Below are 24,422 nucleotides of genomic sequence, written 5' to 3'. Positions count from 1 at the left end.
TAGAACAACTTGTTGTTTTTCCTAAGAGTTTTTCCTACTGTTAAAATTATCATAAAATATAACAATATTTCAAAAGCTCTAAAATACCTTTATTGCTAGAGATGAGTTTTATAGGAAGCATGATACAAAGTTTCATAGCCCCCAAATTAATAAATATACAATTAATAACTATTATATACCCTTTTGCTATTTAAAAAAAATCATCATATTAAAAAAAAAAAAAAGATGGTCAGAGAGTACTGTGCTGCTGTGCTTAGTTACTCAGTTGTGTGTCCAACTCTTTGCAACCCCATAGACTATAGCTCACCAGGCTTTTCTGTCCAGGGGGATTCTTCTAGGCAAGAACACTGGAGTGGGTTGCCATGCCCTCCTCCAGGCAGAGAGTACTATTTAAGGATAATTTTCCCCTCAAAAAGGTAACATCAAGACCTATATAAAAATGAACGTGTTAAATACTTTATTTAACTCTTTAATTAAGGAAGCAATAAGAGGTTACAACCAACTTAAAGGAGGATCCAGATAGACATAGAAATGGCTTATTGGAATGCGCGTGCAGATGGGGACACACTCTTCCACTGTTGCTGAAGAAAGTCAATTCAAAGTCTCTTGGACAGAACTTGCAAAACAAGAATGTCTTTGTTTATAGACAAGAATAATTTTGCATAGCTATCAGCTTTTACACTTTACAGAGGTGTAAATCTGCTTCCATACAATCAAAATCAGATAATCCAGAAGAGTGTACTCTAGACACCGCATAGCTTTCCACTGAAGCACAGAATTATTTTCCCCGTAACATACTGTATCCCTATCAGCTTTTACACTTTACAGAGGTGTAAATCTGCTTCCATAGAATCAAAATCAGATAATCCAGAAGAGTGTACTCTGGACACTGCATAGCTTTCCACTGAAGCACGGAATTATTATCCCCGTAACATACTGTATCCCTAAGTGCATTGTGACTTTCAGTGACCCTCAGCTATAATCACAAAGAGGTCCACATTCCTTAGATGGTCACAATTTAGCTTCAGCCTCTTTCCGTTTTCTGTTCTCTGGCCCAGTACCCTTAAACCCTACTTTATTCAGCCACAGTTAACTACATTCTACTATTTTTACCAATCCTTCAAGTCCTCGTTGTCACTTCCTCCAAAAAGCGATATTGTACTTTATCTGCTTTAACTGGGAATTACCGTACTTCCCCTTGACACAATCTGCTATGATCTATGGTAGTTCTGCAATTTAAGAGTACATCAGGATCCCCTGGAGAGCTACTTAAAACACAGATTGCTGGGTTCTACCAGTCCTCTGATGGAGCTGAGGTCAAGCCTGAGAATTTTTATTTCTTACAAGATCCTGGATGCTGCTGCTGCTGGTAGTCTGAAGATAAAACTTTGATAACCACCTGCCCAGAGGAACCCTGTAAAAAAACTGCAGATAAGATTAGTGAGACATTAGATGCAACCTTCTAGGAATTCATGTGTGTGCTAAGTCACTTCAGTCATGTCTAACTCTTTGCGATGCTATGGACTGTAGCCCTCCAGGCTCCTCTATCCATGAAATTCTCCAGGGAAGAATACTGGAATGGGTTGCCATTTCCTCCTCCAAGGGATTTTCCTGACCCAGGGATTGAATCCACCTATCTTACATCTACACCATTGGCAGGCGGGTTCTTTACCACTAGCGTCAGCTGGGAAACCCTTTAGTTAGTTAGTTAGTTAGTTAGTTAAGTCGCTCAGTCATGTCCAACTCTTTGCGACCCCATGGACTATAGCCCACCAGGCTCCTCCATCCATGGGATTCTCCAGGCAAGGATACTGGAGTGGGTTGCCATTTCCTTCTCCAGAGGATCTTCCTGACCCAGGGATCAAACCCAAGTCTCCCGCATTAGAGGCAGACGCTTTAGGAATTCATAATCTAATGTCAAAAGCTGGCTCCCTGAAATATCCCTAAAACTACCTTTTTGTAAGACAAGGCTGAGTTTATTGTGGTATAGAGACTCAACAGAGCCTTTGAAGTGCCTTGTGTTTGGATGGGAGAGAAGACTAGGGGAGTAATAGTTGAGATTTTGGAGATTTTCAAATTTAAAGCAGATCTTTCAGTGTAACAACTTGGTTAGGACTGGGTAAGGATCTTAGCATGGTAGTTTAGAATTGATAGAATAAGATGAGGATTTGGGGGCAAAGAGTTCAAAGAGTTCTGGTGTGTAAACTGTCAATTGATGCCTTCTATTGAAGAATTGATATATCTGTTTAGGATATTTATGAAATGAACCAGAAGAGAGTGGAGTAGTATAGTCAAATTAACATAGACAGTCAACTAATAGTTTCAGAGACAGACACATAAAGTGTGTCCAGAAACACCAAACACATATAAACATTCAATATTTTGAGCTGTAGAAAGAATTCATATTTATTAAGAACCAATTATACTTCATGGTATATATATGTGTGTGTATTTCAACTAACTGTATATGTGTATTAGACTGTTGTGATAAGTATTATTATCTCTAGCTAATGCAGATAATCCTTGTCAAGACCTTAGGATAAGAGAACCTTTGGATAGGACTCTTTATATTATCCAGAACTCATGGTCTCTTCTTTTCTGGAGAAATAAAGTGAATATGATGATTTTAAAACATAGTAATCCTCTATTTAGAAATAATAAAAATAGGCATATATATATATTTTAAAAGTCTGAATAGCAAGTGATTTTTACTTTGGGAATTAACTCAAATATGTGTTTGACCTTTGGGGGCATAAAGTTGACATCTGTTACCTTGCAAATCAATTTTTAGAAACACCCTAAAGTGAGTGTATTAAAAGTTACACCTGAAAAAGACAAATCTTTTGAAATTCAAATTCTGGCACAGGGTTCAATGTTTAAGAAATAGTTAAAACTTTGTACCAAATACAGCCTGTGTTTGCTCACAGTGCTTGAAAGAATACCCCGCATGCTTTTCAAGATTCTAAAATAAAATTAGAATATATGCATACTATAAAATAAATTGACTTAGATTTTTTCATGACAAGCTCTTAAATGCATGTTCTATGAAGTCACTGAGGAAAATTCATTTCAGTGTTCTTTTGCTGAAGTTTCGAAAACACACCTGCAGATAGCACGCCTTTGTTGTTGTTCAGTCGCTCAGTCGTGTCCAACTGTTTACAACCCCGTGGACTGCAGCATGCCAGACTCCCCTGTCCTTAATCATCTCCCAGAGCTTGCTCAAACTCGTGTCCATTGAGTCGATGATGCCATCCAACCATTTTGTCCTCTGTTGTCCCCTTCTCCTCCTGCTTTAATCTTTCCCAGCATCAGAGTCTTTTCTTTAGAAGTTATCAAATACTTGCCATTCATGCTAATGGTGTTCACAACATCCAAATTTGTTTTCTACAGAAGCATCATTCTGTTAGCAACAAACTATTTTGCACGCATCTGTCTTGTCCTTTTGCCGTCTGGGTTTTTTTTTTAATCACACCTGTCTTTCAGTCTCAGATTTCTCTGTGCTAACTATCAGTTCAGTTCAGTCGCTCAGTCGTGTCTGACTCTTTGCGACCCCATGAATCGCAGCACGCCAGGCCTCCCTGTCCATCACCAACTCCCAGAGTTCACTCAGACTCACGTCCATCGTGCAAAGAGGACTTCAGCGAGTAGGCATCTTAGTTGGGAACACATAGATTTTGAAACAGTAAGTAAAAATGTGGGGCTGAAAAAGATAGCACAGAAAGATATTGCAGCAAGTGGCCATAGCCTGATCCTGAAGAGGTATCAGGATCCATAGAAACATGCTATCCCTAGGCACAACATACTAAAATGCAAATATAAAAGAATCTTAAATATTATTTTAGCTAGGCAGAGGATGAAATAAGGCTGTCTGAAGACAAACTGTAAAAGTTGCCAGAGCCATAATGCAATTATCTTTCCCACCGTCTATTAGAGCTGGGTTTCTCCACCTGGGCATTGTTGGCATTTAAAGCTGGATGACTCTTTTTTGTGGGAGCTGTCCTAAACATTGTAAGATCTTAAGCAGCATCCTTAGCCTCAACCTACTTATATGCCAGGAACATGCCCTCCATTTGACAACCAAAAATATCTCCAAACATAGCTAAATGTTCCCTGGGGGTGGGGTCATCAGATTTAGAGAACACCCAGGTAAATTGGAATTTCTGGTAAACAGCAAATGACATTTGGGTATGATTATGTCCTATGCAAAGTTTGGTATAGAATTTTATTTAAAAAATTATGTGCACTTTATCTGAAATTCAAATTTAACTGGGAGTCCTGTATTTGAGGGCTTCCCTGGTGGCTCAGTGGTAAAGAATCCACCTGCCAATGCAGGACACATGGGTTTGATCCCTGGGTCAGTAAGATCTTCTAGAGAAGGGAATGGCAACCCTATCCAGTATTCTTGCCTGGGAAATGCCATGAAGAGAGGAGCCTGGTGGGCTACAGTCCACGGGGTCTCAGAAGAGTCAGTCACAACTAAGTGACTAGACAATAACCTGTATTTTATCTAGTAACACTACTGGGAGGCAAAATCGCCAATGAAAGAGCAAACTTTCTTTTACCTCCCTGAGGTTACCAGTAACCTTGTTTACAAAGTGGGACTAACTATCTTTCCTCTCAGGGAGGACTTGAGATCAAAGGAAATAATGTAAGCAAAATCCATGGCATCCAGTCCCATCACTTCATGGGAAATAGATGGGGAAACAGTAGAAACAGTGTCAGACTTTATTTTTCTGGGCTCCAAAATCACTGCAGATGGTGACTGCAGCCATGAAATTAAAAGACGTTTACTCCTTGGAAGAAAAGTGATGACCAACCTAGATAGTATATTCAAAAGCAGAGACATTACTTTGCCAACTCAGGTCCGTCTAGTCAAGGCTGTGGTTTTTCCTGTGGTCATGTATGGGTGTGAGAGTTGGACTGTGAAGAAAGCTGAGCGCCGAAAAATCGATGCTTTTTTTTTTTTTTTAATTGATGCTTTTGAACTGTGGTGTTGGAGAAGACTCCTGAGAGTCCCTTGGACTGCAAGGAGATCCAACCAGTCTATTCTGAAGGAGATCAGCCCTGGGATTTCTTTGGAAGGAATGATGCTAAAGCTGAAACTCCAATACTTTGGCCACCTCATGCAAAGAGTTGACTCATTGGAAAAGACTCTGATGCTGGGAGCGATTGGGGGCAGGAGGAGAAGGGGATGACAGAGGATGAGATGGCTGGATGGTATCACTGACTCGATGGACGTGAGTCTGAGTGAACTCCGGGAGATGGTGATGGACAGGGAGGCCTGGCGTGCTGCAATTCATGGGGTCACAAAGAGTCGGACCCGACTGAGCAACTGAACTGAACTGAACTGAACTAGTATGATGCCTGGCATAGTAACCAATTGATAAATGTTCATTATTATTACCTGAGGACCCCTCACAAGATGATGTCATAATCATTACTGGTTTCTCGACTTAATTTTCATTAACAGGAAAGAAAACTGTATTACAGAAACAACAGGAGACCAGTGTAGATTCTTAATCTTGGCTACACACTGCAGTCACCTAGGCAGTGTCCCTCCTAAAGTCTGTATCTCACCTCTAAGAGATCTGGATTTCACTGATCTGGAGTGTGACCTGAGCACTGGGATTTCAGAAGATCCATAGGAGTCCTAAAATGTGTAGCCAAGGCTGAGAACTGCAATTTGAGAGAATAGAGTTGGATAGTTGGTACTCCTTAATAATGAAGAGAGGGAGTAAGCTAGACTTAATTACATCTGTTTCTTGAGTTAAAGAAAAGTAAGTTGGGATCAAATTTAGAGAAAAGATGGACATGATTTCACTCATCCATTCATTCAACAGATACAATACTTGAGTGCCTACTATGTGCTGGGCCTTGTTCTAAGCAGTGAAGGGAGTCCCTGTCCTTGTTGAATGCCACTAGGGGACTAAAAGTTTCTCAGTCGTGTCTGACTCTTTGCAACCCCCCTGGACTCATCAGAAACCTATCAGGCTCCTCTGTCCATGGAATTCGTCAAGCAAGAATAAGAATACTGGAGTATTCTTGCTTGGAGTGTGTTGCCGTTTCCTTCTCCAGGGGATCTCTGCGACCCAGGATCAAGCCCTGGTCTCCTGCATTGCAGCTGGATTCTTTACCATCTGAGCCACCAGGGAAGCCCAACAATAGCAACCCCAAATAGATTTAAATTTTTTTGGCCACGACATATGGCATGTGGAACTTCCCTGACCAGACAGATAATAACTAAGACATTTTAATCAAATGTCAAAGATTAGAACTAAAGAGAGGAAAGATGATAGCATTCCAAAATATCAAAGTCATAACTAATCTTATTGAGAAAGTAAAATGGGGAGAACTCAGTGACTTACCATGTTCTCTCAACTTTGATCCTGAAACAGATGAGTAGGAAGGGTATGTTAACCAAGAAAAAAGGGTGGCATAAAACTATAAAGAGTGTCAGAAAGGTTAAAACCCAGAGTGAGTTTTCAGAAACACTAAAAGAACTAGCCAACTAGCATCATTCTATGAAAAGGGAAGTCCTAAAATAAAGGAAAATAAGAAGGAAGTGTGAGGCTGTCTTCTTGAGGAAGATGTACATTGCTGAACTATTAACAGACAGAACAACTACGCCTATTTTGCTTTGCTTTTCTCAATTAAGAATGAATGTGCCAAAAAAAGAATGAATGTGCCAGACTTCCCTGGCAGTCCAGTGGTTAAGACTCTGTGCTCTCAATGCAGGGGCCATGGGTTTGATCCGTTTGGGGAACTGGGATCCCACATACAGTGCAGCCCTTGCCCCTGCAAAAAAAGAATGAATGAGCTACACGTTGATTTAATTCTTAGTCTAGACAGGGGAACCTAGAAGGGTAGAGGAAAGTTTTCTTCCTTCCCAACAGAGCACCGATCATATGTCAGGCCTGTGTCAAATGTCATGAACTTATACTGTTTTCATTAGACACTAGGTCACCTTTGCTATCCCAGTGTGATGACAGCTGAGGAAACTGTCTCGGCGGTGTTTACTGAGTTCTTTAAGAATATTAATCAGGAATTACTAGAAGCAGAAGTTCGTCTGTCTGGTTTAGCACTTACTTGGTGCCTAGTGAGGGCACCACATCTGTTGAATGATTGAATCAGTTCACAAACCTCTGGGCATTATTTTTTTTTTTTAATGAATGAACTACTAGAAAATACAAAACAAAAACTGTGACATGGAAATTTAGGCAAAGGTAGGTGAGGATATAGTGAAAGACCCCTTACATCCACTTTGCATGACTTGTAACCTCTTTGTCCAGAAAACTGGGTTATGAGGATATTTTGATATGCAGTCATAGAGCCTTTGGTAGTGATATGCTGAGAGTGATAGAGAACTTGTAAAATTACCCTCCCTTTTATAACAAGCAAACCTCAAAACATAGATAGTGGCTTAAATACAAGTTTATTTCTTGTTCACGTCTGAAACTGATGTTCCTCAGTGGTGGGTGGCTCCCCTCTAAGAGAAGATCCAGGGACCCAGCTTCCTTATATCTCATGGCCATCTTTAACAAGTGGCTTCTCGGGTCTTTGTGTTCATCTGCTTCCAGGCTGTGAAAGGAAAGGACCATGGAGGGTCATCAGTGGGATGCCCTTATGGGCCAGGCCTGGAAGAAGCACACATCACTTTCGCAGTCCTTCCATTGGCTAATACTCAGTCACTTGGGCACCGAGATCAAAAAGAAAGCTCAGAAGAATAATCAGATTTGTTGACAGATAACCAGTCTCTATCTGGGTAGTAGGAGATCTGCCAGAAAAGCGTAATTAGATGAAGAATTCAGATTTCAAAAGATGGGGCTAAAGTGGAGTTGAAGGATACAGAAACAATAAAGTTCATTTGAAGCTCATTGGGAAGGGAAAAACAGTGATCACTTGGAGTCTGGACCTCATCTTCTAAATAGAAAAGCATTTAACAGTTACATGACATAGCTGACAAATGAAAACTGGGCGATGGCCTCAGGTAGTGTATTCATACTTCAGATACGTGTGTCAAGTGAGTGGTAATCACAGTCAACTGAAGGCACTTTCTTGTGTTTGTGCCCTGGGACTTCACCTGCCCAAGTCCCAAATATTTTTGTGAACAACTTAGAGATAAATTTGTAGTTGGCTCAGGGAAAGAGATAATGGAATGATACTTCCGTGAAATAATCAAGAGTAGTTTCAAAATGATCTCAGCAACCTAGAATACAGGTGAGCAGAATTTTTCCGAAAACAGCATGGGAATACATCTGGGGGCTTTTGGGTCATAAGGTCTCAGTCACAACTAGTCATCTCTGCTGTTGTAACATAAAAGCTGTTATGGACAATACATACATGAACTGGTGTGACTGTGTTCCAATAAAGCTGCATTGATAAAAACAGGTATCAGGCTCGATTTGATCCACAAGCCACACTTTGCTGAACCCTGATCTAGAAGTATATAGACTGAACTCTGAAGACAATAAATCTTAATTTGTTTACTTAAGGCCAAGGGACAGTGAGTCTAATAGTATGGGTCTGAACAGTCAAAATAAAGCTGCTGCTGCTGCTAAGTCGCTTCAGTCGTGTCCGACTCTGTGCGACCCCACAGATGGCAGCCCACCAGGCTCCGCCATCCCTGGGATTCTCCAGGCAACAACACTGGAGTGGGCTGCCATTTCCTTCTCCAATGCATGAAAGTGAAAAGTGAAAGTAAAGTTGCTCAGTAAGGGTCCGACTCTTTGTGACCTCATGGACTGCAGCCTACCAGGCTCCTCCGTCCATGGGATTTTCCAGGCAAGAGTACTGGAGTGGGGTGCCATTCAAGGTATTATTTCTTCTTATTTTATACATAAGAAAGCTGCATCTCAAAAGTAAATAGTTTGACCTAGTTTCACATTGGAAAACAGTTGATGGGCAATCCTGCCACTTTAACAAATGTTTGGGTGAATTGAGAGTCACAATTAATTGCTCAGGTCAGAGAAGGAGAACTTCATGTGGCAGCACTCACTGTAGGAAAGCCCTGGGTTCTTCTGGCTCTGTTCTTACCCAAGCGTGTGACCTTGAGAGATTCACTTGACTTCTCTGGGCCTTAGCTAACAAATCAGTGAAGATAAGAGACGAAACTAGATTAACACCAAGGTCTCTTTCAAGTCTGACAAGGTTGTTATTACTAAATTCAGGGCAGTGTGTGAAAGAGAATTGAGACTTCCTCTTTATAGCTCTAAAAGCGATTACTTTCAAACTTTTTTTAATATAGTTTTACCTAAAACCAATATATAAACATAAAAATGGCATGTTATGATCATACATGGGCTTCCCTGGTGGTTCAGACAGGGAAGACTCTGCCTGCAATGCAGGAGACCTGGGTTCAATCCCTGGGTCAAGAAGATCCCCTGGAGAAGGAAATGGCAACCCGCTCCAGTATTCTAGCCTGGAAAATCCCCATGGACAGAGGAGCCTGAGGGCTGCAGTCCATGGAGTCACCAAGAGTCAGACACAACTGAGCACTAAGCATACACACACAAGATCATGCATATGGTTTACAAGTTCAAATTTATAATATTTTCTGATCATAAAAACATTTATTGAGAGAATTGGGCTGATATGGATGAAACTAAAGGTTTAAATTGGGAGTGATGGATGATTGATGGGCTCTTTTTTGCATGACTACCTCACCATTCGGGCTTCCCAAGGTGGCACTAGTGGTAAAGAACCGGCTTGTCGGTGCAGGAGGCATAAGATACGTGGGTTCGATCCCTAGGTTGGGAAGAGCCCCTGGAGGAGGGCATGGCAATCCACTCCAGAATTGTTGCCTAGATAATCCCATGGACAGAGGAGCCTGGCGGGCTGCAGTCCATGGGATTGCACAGAATCAGATGTGACTTGGCACACACATACCTCACCATTCTACTTATTGTGCTTGGTTTGTTTGCTTGCTTTTGGTTGCAAAATGTCAAGAAAGTCCTTATTCATATACATTATTTAAATGGTAAATTAATACATAATCTTGGAACCTGAGAATTCTTGTCAGAATATAAAAATGGCAAGAAAGGCCTGAAAAACAGATACATGAACTTGACAACGTAAATCAGGTAGTGTTTTGTATATTAACTTGGAAGGTATGATAAAAATCAGTGTAAATTAAGCATTTACAAACCCTTATATCAGTCAAGTTGGCTAAGCTTATGCTATGGTGCCAAATGAACCCCTAAACTTCAGTGGCTTACTGTAGCAGTGTTTATTTCTTCATTTATTTCTCACTCATATTACATGTCCAATTCAGGTTGAAGTTGGGGGGAGGGACTCTGATCTGCATAGTTTCTGGATCTAGGTTGTTGGAGATGGTGCCACCATCTCACCGCATGCCAGCTAAAGCAGGTAGTATCCTTGGTTGCCGAGGCAGGGGCAGAGGCATGTGGAGTGTAGAAAATTGAGTCCTTTAAACAGTGGCTGTTTCTTTACACATGTGAGTATAAAACATGTCACTTCTGCTCAGTGGCTCAGTATTTGTTAAAATTAGTCTTGTAGTCCTATTTCATAAGTAAATGTGTGATTTGTATGAACTAAATGTGCAAAACACTTGAAGAACTATAATATAAGGAGCAGATCTCAAACATGGCTCATAATCAAAAAATGAGGTTCCTGAGACACACCCTACAATCCTGGAATCAGGTTCTCTGGGGTATAGTTGGGATATCTGAATTTTAAAAAATGTTCCACAGCTGATTCTCATTATCAGCAGGATTCTACTGCTGTGAAGAGGAGGTTTTTTTTAATTTTTTTTTTTTTAATTAGAGGAAAGGCAACAGTTAGATCTGTAGATTTGAGATTACCCAGCTGCAGTGTTGGAGATGATTAAATAGGGGAGAAACCAAAAGCTGAGAGGTTTCATGTCACACAACATGTAGGGTTTAATGAGCAAACATAAATGCATGCAGTTATGTATCATGCAATGTGTAGTAGGACCAACTCAGTCTGAGAGTCTTAACAAAGCTATTGTACATTTCTTTGTGTGTTTTAAGAATCTTTTCTCCACCTCTTCCTTCCTTTACTCCCAGAAAACTAGTAGAGTAGGCACAGAGTGGCTTCTAACCAGTCTTTGTTAAATGCTTTTTCTGCCTGTGTTGGTTGTAGAGCCTGCTCAGCACCCATAGAAGGCCCAGGGTAGGGAGTAAGGTAGGTGGCCATAGTCTGCTCCTTTTTTGCATTTTTCTAATCCCTTAAAAAAAAATACAAAGCAGAGATAGGGAAATTATTTCTAATATAGTCTAGACTAAAACAACTAATAACATACAAATATAAAAGTTTGTAAGAGACTACTATGAAAAATTTTACATACCAACAAATCAGAAAAGTTAGGAAAAACAGGTAAATTTCTAGAAAACTTTAACCTAAAACTGAATCATAATGTATTAGAAAATCTTAAGAGAGCAATAATGTAAGAGGTTTGGACCCATAATAAAAAACCTCCCCAAAAAGAAAGGTCCAGGACAGATGATTTCACTGGTGAATTCTACCAAACATTTAAAGAAACATTAACATTAGTCCTTCTTGAACTCTTACACAAAATTGAAGAGGATGGAATTCTCTTAAATTCATTTTATGAGGCCAGCATTACCCTAATACTAAAGCCAGATAAGGACTCTACAAGAAAAGAAAACTACAGGACAATACCTCTGATGAATATAGATGCAAAAATTTTTAACAAAATACTAGTAAACAGAATTCAGGTGCACAGTAAAAGGGTCATACACCACAATCAAGTGGGACTTATTACTAGAATGGAAAAATGGTTCAACATATGCAACTCAATAAATCTTATACACTACATCAGTACAGTGAAGAATAAAACTTATATGATCATCTCAATAGATGAAGAAAAGGCATTTGACAAAACTCAATATCCTTCCATGACAAAAACTCCCAATAAATTGGGTATATACCCCTTAAAACGGAGAAGGCAGTGGCAACCCACTCCAGTACTCTTGCCTGGAAAATCCCATGGGCGGAGGAGCCTGGTAGGCTGCAGTCCATGGGGTCTCGAAGAGTCGGACACGACTGAGCGACTTCACTTTCACTTTTCACTTTCATGCATTGGAGAAGGAAATGGCAACCCACTCCAGTGTTCTTGCCTGGAGAATCCCAGAAAGTGGGGAGCCTGGTGGGCTGCTGTCTGTGGGGTCACACAGAGTCGGACACGATGGAAGCGACTTAGCAGCAGCAGCAGGAGCTGCAGCATACTCCTTAAAATAAGGTGTATATATATATATGATAAGACACAGCTAAAATCACACTCAGCAATGAAAGGTTGAAAGCTTTTCCTCTAAGATCAGGAAGAAAACAAGGATGCCCACTGTCACCACTCTTACTCAACATAGTACTGGCAGTTTCAGCCAGAGCACTGAGGCAAGACAAAGAAATAAAAAGCAGCCAAATTGGAAAGGAAGAAGTAAAGTTACAAATGATATGACATTGTACACAGAAAATCTTAAAACAACTCCAATAAAAGTACTGCTAGAAATAATAAACAGATTTCATAAAGTTGTAGGATACAAATCGACAGAGAAAATCACTTGTATTCATATATACTAAAAATGAACTATTTGAAAAAGAAAGAACATCGTCTCATTCACAATAGCATCAGAAACAATAAAATACTTAGGAATAAATTTAGCCAAGGTGGTGAAAGATCTCTACTTTGAAAACTACAAGACACTGACAAAAGAAGTTGAAAAAGACATAAATAAATGGAAAGGTAGCCTATGTTCATGGATTGTAATACTGTTAAAAATGTCTATACTACCCAAAGTGTTCTATATATTCAGTGCAATCCCTATCAAAGTTCCAATGGAATTTTTCATAGAAATAGGACAGGCAGTGCTAAAATTCATATGGAGCTGCAGAAGACCCCAAACCACCAAAGCACCTGAGAAAGAGGAACAAAACTGATGCACATCACACTTCCTGATTTCAAATTTATTACAAAGTCATAGTAATCAAAACAGTGGATACTGATGAACCTATGCAGGGCAGGAATAGAGATGCAGATGTAGAGCACAGACTTGTGGACATAGTGGAGGAGGGAGAGGGCGGGACGAACTGAGAGCGCAGCATTGATACACATACAGTACCATGTGCAGAATAAACAGCCACGGGGAGCAGCGGTGTAGCACAGGGAGCTCAGCTCACTGCTCTGTGAGGACCTAGAGGGCTAGGATGGGCGGCCGGGGCCAGGATGATTAAAGAGGGAGGGGATATATGTACACTTACAGCTTCCAAGGTGGCTCGGTGGTAAAGAATACACCCGCTGATACAGGCGACGCAGGAGACACAGGTTCGATCCCTGAGTCAGGAAGATCCCCTGGAGTAGGAAACGGCAACCTACTCCAGTATTCTTACCTGGAGAATTCCATGGAAAGAGGAATCTGGTGGGCTGTAGTCAGGGGGTCACAAAGAGTTAGATAGAACTGAGTGACTGAACAAGCACCCAGAGCTGATTCATGTTGTGCAGCAGAAACCAACACAACATTGTAAAGCAGTTATCCTCCAATTAAAAAAAAAAAAAGTGGAATACTGGCATAGAAAAGACACATATGGTATATTCATATATCAGTGAAACAGAATCAAGAACCCAGAAATAAAAATAAACCATGCATATACCATCAACTAATATTTGACAGGGGAGCCAAGAATAAATGTTGCTGGGGAAACTGGGTGGTCACATGCAAAAGAATGAAATTCTACGTCTATTGTACAAAATATACAAAAATTAACTTGAAGCAAATTAAAAATTCAGATGTGAGACCTAAAACCATAAAACTTCAAAAAAAAAAAAAAAAAACAGAGGGAAAATGTTTCTTGACACTGATCTTGGCAGTCAATTTTTGGATATGACACCAAAAGCACAGGCAACAAAAATGAAAATAACCCAGAGGGACTGAATCACAGAAAAGAAATAATCAACAAAATAAAAAGCCAGCCTAAGAAATGGGAGAAAATTATTTGCAGACCACTTATCTGAAAGGGGGTAATATCCAAAATATATATGGAACTTGTAAAACTCAATAGCAAAAAACCAACAGTTGAATTAAAAACTGGGCAGATGATCTGAATAGACACTTTTCCAAAGAAGACATACAAATGGGCAACAGTTACATGAAACCATCCTCAACATCACTAGTCAGCTGCTGCTGCTAAGTCGCTTCAGTCGTGTCCGACTCTGTGTGACCCCATAGACGACAGCCCACCAGGCTCCTCTGTCCCCGGGATTCTCCAGGCAAGAATACTGGAGTGGGTTGCCATTTCTCTCTCCAATCACTAGTCAGCAGGGAAGTGCAAATCAAAACCACAATATGATCACTTCACACCTATTAGAATGGCTGTTATCAAAAAGGTAGGAGATAAGTTTAGCAAGGATGTGGTGAAAAGGGAACCTTCATGAACTGTTGGTGTGGATACACTGGTACAGCCACTAGGGAAAATAATATGGAGGTTCCACAAAAAATTAGAAATAGACCTACCATAGGATCCATCAGTCCCACTACTGGGTATGTATCCGTGGGAAATGAAATCATTATCTCAAAGAGATATCTGCATGCGCATGTACACTGCAGCCTTATTCACAATAGCTAAGACCTGGGTACAACCTAAATATCCATCACTGGATAAATGGATAAAGATGATGAGGTTTAGATGCACCATGAAATATTATTCAGCCATGAAAATGAAACACCATTTGCAATAACATGGATGGAATTTAAGGGCATTATGCTGACTAAAATGTCAGACGAAGACAGGTCGTGTACTGTATGATCTCACATGTGGAATCTGAAAAAATTGCACTCATAGAAACAGTAGAAGAGTGGTTGCCAGGGTCTGGAAAGTGAAAGTGAAGTCGCTCAGTCGTGTCCGACTCTTTGTGACCCGGTGGACTAAATGTAGCCTACCAGGCTGCTTTGTCCATGGGATTCTCCAGGCAAGAATACTGGAGTGGGTTGCCATTTCCTTCTCCAGGGGATCTTCCAGACCCAGGGATCGAACTCGGGTCTCCTGCATTGCAGGCAGATGCTTTAACCTCTGAGCCACAGGGAAGCCAGGGTCTGAAGGGTGTGGGAAATGGTGAGATGTTGGTCAAATGGTATATATTTCCAAATTTTTTCTTTTTTACTGCATGGGATTTCTCTAGTTGCAGCGAGCAGGGGCTACTTTCTAGTTGCAGTGCATGGGCTTCTCATTGTGGTGGCTTCTCTTGTTGCTGAACACAGACTCTAGGGTGCTTGGGCTTCAGTAGTTGCAGTACGTGGGCTCAGTAGTTGCACTCCCGGGCTCCAGAGCACAGGCTCAATAATTGTGGTGCAGGGGCTTATTTGCTCCAAGGCCTGTTGGATCTTCCCAGATTCAGGGATTGAACCCGTTGGCTCCTGCACTGGCAGGCAGGTTTCTTTACCACTGAGCCGCCAGGGAAGCCCCTACATTTCCAATTTTAAGTTGAATAACTTGTGAGGGATCTTTCATATAACATGATGACTGTAGTTAACAATATTGTATTATATAGTTGAAGAGTGTTGCTAAGAGAGTAACCCTTAAATGTTCTCTTAGCAACTATACCAAGAAGGTAATTATATGAGTTTATGGAAATGTTAATTAACCCTACTGTGGTAATCATTTTGCAATATTTACTATATATACTCCTATTAAATTATCACATTGTATACCTTAAACTTAGACTATGTTATTTAAAAAAAAAATCCAGCAATTCAACCTCAGGTATAGAGAGAAATGAAAATATATGTCCATAAAAAAATTTATACATAGATGTTCATAGCAACATTACTCATAATAACTAAAAAGTGGGAATAATCCAAATGTCCATCAACTTATAAATGGATAAATATCTATTCCTATAAGATATTATTTGGCAATAAAAAGAAATGACTTATTAATACATGTTACAACATGAATAAGCCTCAGAAACATTAGGCTAATTGAAAGAAGTCAAACACCAAAGACCAGATATTATATGATTCAGTTCATGTGAAATGTTTATAAAAGGCAAATCCATTGAGACAGAAAGTAGATTAGTTGTTGTCTATGCCTGTGGTGAAAATGGAGAGTACTACAAAGGATAAGAAGTTTCTTTGGGAGGTAATTTTTGTTATTGTTCAGTCACTAAGTTGTGTCCATGATAGAAATGTTCAAAAATCAGATTTGGGATGGTTTAACAACTGTCTAAATATACTAACAACCAGTGAAGTGTACACGTTTAACACATGAATTATATGGTTTGTAAAATCATATGCCAGTAAAGTTATTTTGAAAATAAGGCAAAGGGTTGCTGGAGGAGTCAGGCATGGTATGTAAGGAAGGCCATTTTTTGTTGTTGTTTTTTTTAAAGCTTGAGAGGATTATATGTGGATGATACAGGTAGGATAAGGAGGAAGGAACCAGAGTGGAGAGAGAAAAAATAGTAAAGCACAAAGGAATAATAAGGCTGGCAAGTCATAGACAATAACACACTCAGGTCAAGAATTAATTTGGAGGAGAGGCGTGGACAAGAGCAAGGACTTCCTTTCTTCTGAGGCAATATATGGAGATGAGCTTGCTGTAGATTACAAAGAAAAGGGGAAGAAAAGTGAGAGTGTTTATATTTCATGGCCTATGATTTTGAGTCATATAGAAGACCAAGTGACATGTTTGAGTAATGAATTTGGTAACTTCAGGAGAATAGTGACGGCTCAGACAACGAATGTGAAGAATTAAAAAGGAAAGCTGATGAAATGAATAAATGGATTTTAGAGACATAAGGGCTTGGCTGAGTTTAAATAAAAACTTGTAAAGCACTTAATCATCAAAGTTTCTATCCGGAACTCTAGGTTTCTATGAAACTGAAGCAGAAAAAAAAAAAAAAAAAGGTTAACTGCTTGTAAACCAGTGTTTGAACTGGTAGACTACAGGTTCTTGCTAAGGTTAGAAGTAAAGTGCAGATTTTATCAGGTATAAAAAACTCAACCACTGTTGTGCATACGATTATCACAAAATAAATAGCAAATGTGAAGATGTAATATGTATTTTATAAAAATAAAATAATTTCAGTTTAGTTAATCAGGATTAGAGTTAAGTCATTGAAATTCAATTTTTAAAGCTTACTGAGCCTAATTTTTGGAAGTGGTGCTAAGCTTAGTGCTTCCTTATCAAATGGAAATCTCAGAAAAACTGGAAGCCACTTACTACTCTACGAGATGGGTTCCTAGGAGGTACAAAAGAAAGTCCAAAGCAGTGTTTTCCCAAGCACCACATCTGAACACATGGATGGTTGCTGGATATTCACATGCCTGCGTCCTTGCTCAGAAACACTGTGAATTCCACTTTGCGGTGTATGCGGTGTAGCCCAGACATTCTATACATTTAACCAAGTATAAAAGTAATGCTGCTGTTAGAATGGTGAAGTCTGTTCAACCTGTTAAGCTGAAAATGGTGACAGTAAGAAAAAGACCAGTCAAATAATTGAAAAGGGGGCAGGGGTGGACGGCCCAGAGGATAATCTTCAATGGTTTTGGCAAAACACTTAAGTTCCTGAAAGATGTTTTCTGGACTCCATTGTTAGGTATGATTAGCTCTCCAACTTTCTAATTTAAACCTTTTCTTCAAATACATTAATAAATTGGTAATTCCAAGAAAGTTTTATTTAATGCATGGGAAAAAATAAGAGCCAAGTCTCCCAAGTGGCTTCAGTCGTGTCCGACTCTTTGCAACTCTATGGACGGTATGTAGCCCACCAGACTCCTCTGTCCGTGGGATTTTCCAGGCAAGAATACTGGAGTGAGTTGCCCTGCCCTCTTTCAGGGGATCAAACCTGCTTCTTTTCTGTCTCCTGCATTGGCAGGCGGGTTCTTTACCACTAGCGCCACCTGGGAAGCCCACTTCGTTAAAGATCCTTCAAACAGACGTAAAAGGAAGAGAATAACCAGCTCTCATAGGAGTCAAAATTGGGTACTAAATGCCCGTCAAATGTCACTGCTCTTTCTCTCCTTAAAGGATAAAGGTGCACATTAAAGCCCTAATTACCTTGCCTTACAGGACCAGTCATGGAATGTCAAACTCTTTTAACATCAGTTCCTAATGCCACAGAGAACTTCGAACGAGACGATTGATGCTTTATTTTACGAAGATGGTTTCCTTAGGAAGCATCTTAATCTGGGCTGTTTTGTGTTAAATACGACCTTAAAACTAGCCTCTCCTTCCTCTCACCCACTCGGCCTCCTTCCCCCAAAATTTCAAACTGCAAAAAGTTTCCTGTGCATTCGTGCACCCCCCCCCCCCAACTGAAACTTCTTGACGGACAGAAACTTTTGGACGCTGCCCTCCCAGGCCCCAAGCTTTGCGCAAAACCCAGCAAAGCCTCCCCAGGGCCACCCTGACGCCCCTGTCGGCCCTCGGGTCGGGAAACGCCCTCCCCAGCCTTCCCCCAGCGGCCTGAAAGTCCGGTCGGGTCGGCTCGGGGAGGGCGGGGCAGGGCGGGGCGGGCCGGCTCCATTGGGGCCAGGCCCGGGGGGGGGTGGTGGGAAGCGGACAGGCCCCGCCGGGCTTGCTAAAAGGCCGCCGCTTTTCGGCGCGGCCTCTGTTCCAGGAAGTATGTGTCTACTTTCCAAGCTCAGTTTGGCCCCGAATCGGCGTTAGGAAGCAACGGCAAAAACTTTTCAAAAACTTTCGGCCCGCTCCTGCTCCCCCGCCGCAGGGTTCCCTGATGGTCGCCCCCAGGCCGAGCGGCTGCCGTCCCCTCCCCCCCCACCCCGCCTCCCGGGAGGCGTGAGGAGCCGCCGCCGCCGCCCCCGCTGTCGGGTGGGACGCGCGGGCGGGCGCGCACCGAGTGGCGGCCGTAGCAGCAGAAACCGTCGGCCCCCTCCTGGGTTCCTGCCCGCCGTGGCAGGATGGACTACCTGACCACGTTCACGGGGAAGAGCGGGCGCCTTCTGCGGGGCACAGCCAACCGCCTGTGGGGCTTCGGGGGTGGCGGCGAAGCCCGTCAGGTGCGCTTCGAGGATTACCTGAGGGAGCCCGCCCAGGGGGACCCCGGGTGCGGGTCCCCGCCCCACCGGCCCCCGGCGCCGTCCAGCCCGGAGGGACCCGGTGAGCCCAGCCTTCCTTCCCGTCCCGCGCGGCCGACCCGGGCTGAGGACAGGGGGGTCGGGAGGACGGCGGCGGGGTGGGCGCCGCGCGAGGGGGCGCGCGCCGGGCGAGCGTTGGCAGGTGGGCCGGGGCGGGGGCCGAGGAGGCCGAGCGCTCGCTCTGCGCTGGGGGCGGAAGACCTCCTCGGGGCTGCGTCGCGTCTCTTCCTGCCCTGCTCTTCCTGCTTTTCTGCACCGGGACTCGACTTTACCGCGCCAACTGTTTCAAGGGTAGGAGCTCTGAAGTTTTTCTCTCCCACTAGGAGGTGAATATTGAATCAGTTATGACCCTCGTGTTTTTCCTCTCAGTGGATCGTTAAGAACGCCTTGTCTGGCTTGGGTTTGGGCTGGATCATTGTTTTTATTTGACATGTGTGAGAATTCACATCGACGCTTTCTTGATACGACTTTGAAAAAGAAAATGCGTAACGTACACAGGAACCCGGATTTTTGTATCGTGTGTTTTGAAAGGCTGCGTGTTGCCTTGAGGGGGCAGAACGTAACAAACTTCTCAGTTGTCATTTTTACCGCCTGTTGTGTTTTCTTTCGTCATAGTGCAGTTGTACTATTCTTAAAAGAAAAAAAAATCAATCGTAATGACACGATACTGATATCCTAAGAAATTTTCTAAAGCCCTTGATGAAGCGGTATTGGCGTCATGCATACGGTGACTTCTCATGGTCATATTTTATCCTTGTTACCTGTTCTGATACGCATTTTGGTGTTATGAGAGTAAGTTATATGAGCATTAGAGTGTTTAGGAATTAGAGAAAAGTACAGAGAATATAAAATCTATCCACAGCCCCACATCCTACGGTTTATTTTAAAGCAGTGAACCAGTGAGGACATCTGTGGATCTGTGTTTAAGTGTGTAGTTTAAGCTTTGAAGAAACTTGAATATTAAAATTAATTTTTAGCATGGTCCCTTTTGTTAACTTTTCTTCACTTTACATAAAATCTTTTCTTCACAACTCCTGTTTATGAAATTAGAAAAACGAAGGGTTCTGTACTTCGTTTCTGCTTTGAAGAACATTAATCAGGTGCAGAATCCTCTTAAAGGTGGACCAGGGATGAGGACTGGAACTTGTGTTTGAATAAAAGATTTGTTTGTGTGTGTAAGATCTCAGTTGACTTGTTGAAAACAGTTGAAATGTGACCAGCCTCTAAGCAGGTGAAGAATATGTGGGGTAACTTTTAACCAGGAAAGGATATGGTGAATATTTTAATAAGCCCAAACATATACATCTGATTCATTGATTCAGAAACATTTATTGAGCACACTGCTATTAATATATCAGACACTCTTTCAGAGTTGCAGCTTCAAAGTATTATACAAAGTCCTCTTCTGGTGAAGCTGGCTTGTGTACTCATGGCCCAGTCTTTAATATTCATGGTGCCCCCAAGTCTCTGATACAAGTTAGAGAAACCTTGTGATGTCACAGTTCTGGCCACAATCAGGTGGGTAGGTACTTGCTACCATTAACTTGCTGAAAGAATTTGTGAAAATTACTTGGTCTTTGGGCCTATATTTTCTTATTTGTAAATGAGGTTGATTAGATGGGCTAAAAGGTTCTCAACTCTGGTGCTCTTTTTTTCTTTTGGAACAGGATTAGTGAACATGTTGGAAGTAAAGCTACAAAGTAGCATTTGGGGTTAAAAATATTTTAAGTCTATATAGTTATGCCTACAGAGTTCTGAAGATAGTTCAAGAAATGAGTGTTTCAGCAATAATTTGATCACCCCCTCTTCTTGAATAAGTACAGCTTTCTAAATTAATTCCTTTGAGAGGCAACATGTATATATGCAGGTAAAAAGTAAATGGTTCTTCATTAATTTTTAGTTCAACCTTTGCTTAAAATGAGAGCTCTTTTTTTTTTTGGCTTTGGCTTTGGCTGTAGGGTTTTCCATGCATTTGTGTCCTTTGGAATGAGTATCTGTTAGTCTGTTACAAGGATTTCCTCTACTCTTTTTGCTTGTGACTACCATTATTTTAGATTTTTATAACAGCTGCTTAAGTTCTCTGTTGTTCTTTACTCTTCCTTCAGTTCTTTAAAGTATCCTGTGTGTTGTAGCAATATATCTTGTGCAGACACTTCCACACTTGTAGATTGGCTGTATTCCAGGACTCCATTTGTTGTTAGTGACCGTATCCGTCACCATTTCATGTTCAGTAATGATGATGGTAAAATAGTTTTACCATTGAAGGATGGGCCTAATAGAATTTTGGTCATCTGTTTCTGATTTTACTCTTCTGTAAACAGACCACTTACCTGACTGTTAACTGTTACTAATGTCTCTATCCTCTTCAAGGTGTCTGCTTTTGGTCTTACAGTTTATAGTGTTTGCTGACTCCAACACTATAGTCTCCTCTACGGAAAACCATAATTGGGACTTAAACACATTAAGGAGCTTATCACACCATTGCTCTAGTTAATAACAATTACAAAGAAAACACCATATGATCCCATTTTTGTTCCTGCTAAACAAGTAAATTGGACTTTCCTGGTGGCTTAGTGGTAAAGAATCTGCCTGCAGTGCAGGAGCTGCAGGAAACACATGGGTTTGATCCCTGCATCAGGAAGATCTCCTGGAAGAGGGCATGGCAACCCACTCCAGTATTCTTGCCTGGAGAATCCCTGTGGACAAAGGAGCCTGGCAAGCTGCAGGCTATAGGATTGCAAAGAGTCGAACACTGCTGAAGTGACTCAGCATTCATGCAAGCAAAGAGTAAATTATTTTATGACTCAAAAACATTTTTTAGGCCTTGAGCATAGCTCGTGTTTGGAGGCATCACTATAGTCAGTTTACTAGATCACATAGTTATAAGTATGTAAAAAAAATTTTTTTAGTATTTAGTTGTTGTTGTTGTTGTTGTTGTTCAGTTGCTCAGTCGTCTCCAACTCTGACCCTACAGACTGCAGCACGCCAGGCTTCCCTGTCCTTTACTGTCTGTCACCTGGAGTTGGCTCACACTCATGTCCATTGAGTCGGTGATGCTATCTAACCATCCCATCTTCTGTCACCCCCTTCTTCTGCCCTCAATCTTTCCCAGCATCAGAGTCTTTTCCAGTGAGTCACCTCTTTGCATTAGGTGGCCAAAGTATTGGACCTTCAGCTTCAGCATCAATCCTTCCAATGAATATTCAGGGAATCTGGTTTGGAAGGTCTATGGAATTTGATTATAGAACTTTCACAGGATTGGGGAAACAGAGACTTTTGGAGGGCACAAACAAAACCTTACGTGTACCAGAACCCAAGAGAAAAAAGCAGTGACCCCACAAGAGACTGTGCCAGACTTGCCTGTGACTGGGAGTCTGGCTGAGGTGTGGGTTGACAGTGGCCTGCCTTGGGGTCAGGGGCACTGACAGCAGCAGTCCTGGGAGGCATGGAGTGCTGGCCTAAGTCCTCTTGGAGGAGGTCACCATTACTCCTGCCATAGAGCCTGCAGCCTACCATAGAGTTTGCAAACTCTTAAGATTGGGTCGCCTCAGGCCAAACTGCTGGGAGGGAGCACAGCACCACACATCAGCAGAAAATTAAATATTTAATGAGCATGGCCCTGCCCACCAGAGCAAGACCCAGTTTTCCCCACAGCCAGTGCCTCCCATCAGGAAGCTCACACAAGCTTCTTATCCTCATCCATCAGAGGGTAGACAGAAAGAAAAGCACAGTCACAGAAAACTAACCAAAATGATCACATGGATCACAGCCTTGTGTAACTCACTGAAATATGAGCCATGCTGTGTAGGGCCACCCAAGACAGACAGGTCATGGTGAAGAGTTCTGACAAAACGTGGTACACTGGAGAAGGGAATGACAAACCACTTTCACAATCTTGTCTTGAGAACCCCATGAACAGTGGGGCTCTAAATATAAATATTAGAGTTCCAACTTAATTGTAATACAGTTTTTATCATAAAATTTCCTGTTATGGCAACTCTATTTCCCACTTGGTGACAGTGTACTTTAAATATATACATCTGAACTCATATTTAAAGCTTCTTTTCATTTACTTTTGTCATTTATTAATAAAACTATATTTTGGGAAAATGACAACAATTAGAGCAGCTAAGAACACTTTATGTGGGGCAGCTACTAGCAAATATTTTTGCTTTATCCTAATAACAACTTGCTGAGGTAAGAACTATTATTAACCCATTTTCCTGATTAAGAAACTTGGCAAGGCAGAGAAATGAGAGAGACAAAATCCATTTGCGTGTTATCTTCCTATTTCTAAGAGTTATGTCAGACAAGAAAAAAGCATGAGAAGAATGCAAGATTCTTTCGTTTGGTGTTAAAGTTAAAACAATTTAGGTAAAGGATAAGATGGATTGTCATTGAAATTTCTTTAGAGTCAGAAAAATATTAAATGACTGAGCTGAAAATACAAACTCCAAGGAAAGTGTAAGAAAACTTTGATACATTTTGGGTTGGAAATCGAGATGCAGATTGTCTGAAAGAGTTAGATAATAGTTTAGCTTGAACCCAGGAAAGACCAAGTCCCTGTAAAGGATTTGTAGTACCAATTGTTAGAAAGTGGAGTCACTCAGTTGTATCCGACTCTTTGGAACCCCATGGACTGTAGCCTGCCAGGCTCCTCTGTCCATGGGATTTTCCAGGCAAGACTGCTGGAGTGGGCTGCCATTTCTTCTCCAGGGGTTCTTCCCAACCCAGGGATCGAACCCAGGTCTCCTGCATTGCAGACAGGCACTTTACCATCTGAACCACCAAGGAAGCCCAATTGTTAGGTGAAGGTGAAGTCGCTCAGTCGTGTCCAGACTCTTTGCGACCCCGTGGACTGTAACCTACTAGGCTTCTCCGTCCATGGGATTCTTAAGGCAAGAATACTGGAGTAGATTGCCATTTCCTTCTCCAAGGAATCTTCCCGACCCAGGGATTGAACCCGGGTCTCCCGCATTGGAGGCAGATGCTTTAACCTCTGAGCCACCAGGGAAGTTCCAATTGTTAGGGTAACTGTTAATTAAGAGTACTGGTCAGTCATAAAAGAGGATAATCCTAGATGTCTGCAGTCTTAGTCTCATTTCCTAAGGTGGGAGGGGAAAGAATCTTTTCTAAACAGCCTCAGTCTGATGAAGTTTGAAGTCATACCAGTGTTGTTCCCGATTCCATTGGTTCTCACGAGTAAAGTTGATTTGCCCATTTTAGAATTGCTGCTCATCTCACAGGATGGCTGAATTTAAGACTTATCTGTGTTTTTGGACAGAACTGCCTGTGAGTATTTCAGGCTACAATAAAGCAGTAAGTCTCAAA

General features: G+C 41.6%; 1 protein-coding gene across 3 annotated transcripts in view; it reads left to right on the top strand.

The window, feature by feature from the left end:
* The window catches only part of OXR1 (oxidation resistance 1), a 252,105-nt gene that overhangs the window by 142,686 nt on the left and 84,997 nt on the right, over positions 1 to 24,422 (top strand). Inside the window, exon 1 of one of the 3 annotated variants that reach the window (XM_068983292.1) lies at positions 18,915 to 19,113. The exons of 1 other annotated variant lie outside the window; for it this stretch is intronic. In XM_068983292.1, coding sequence (XP_068839393.1) covers positions 18,915 to 19,113 — 199 coding nt within the window. Of the gene's footprint in view, positions 1 to 18,914; positions 19,114 to 24,422 lie in introns of those variants that run through there. One more of the 3 variants, XM_068983293.1, reaches the window with a different exon arrangement.

This window comes from Capricornis sumatraensis, chromosome 11 (assembly GCF_032405125.1).
Source record: "Capricornis sumatraensis isolate serow.1 chromosome 11, serow.2, whole genome shotgun sequence".
Lineage (NCBI taxonomy): Eukaryota > Metazoa > Chordata > Mammalia > Artiodactyla > Bovidae > Capricornis > Capricornis sumatraensis.
Note: the sequence above shows the minus strand (reverse complement) of the source record. Positions and strands in the feature narration are given on the sequence as shown.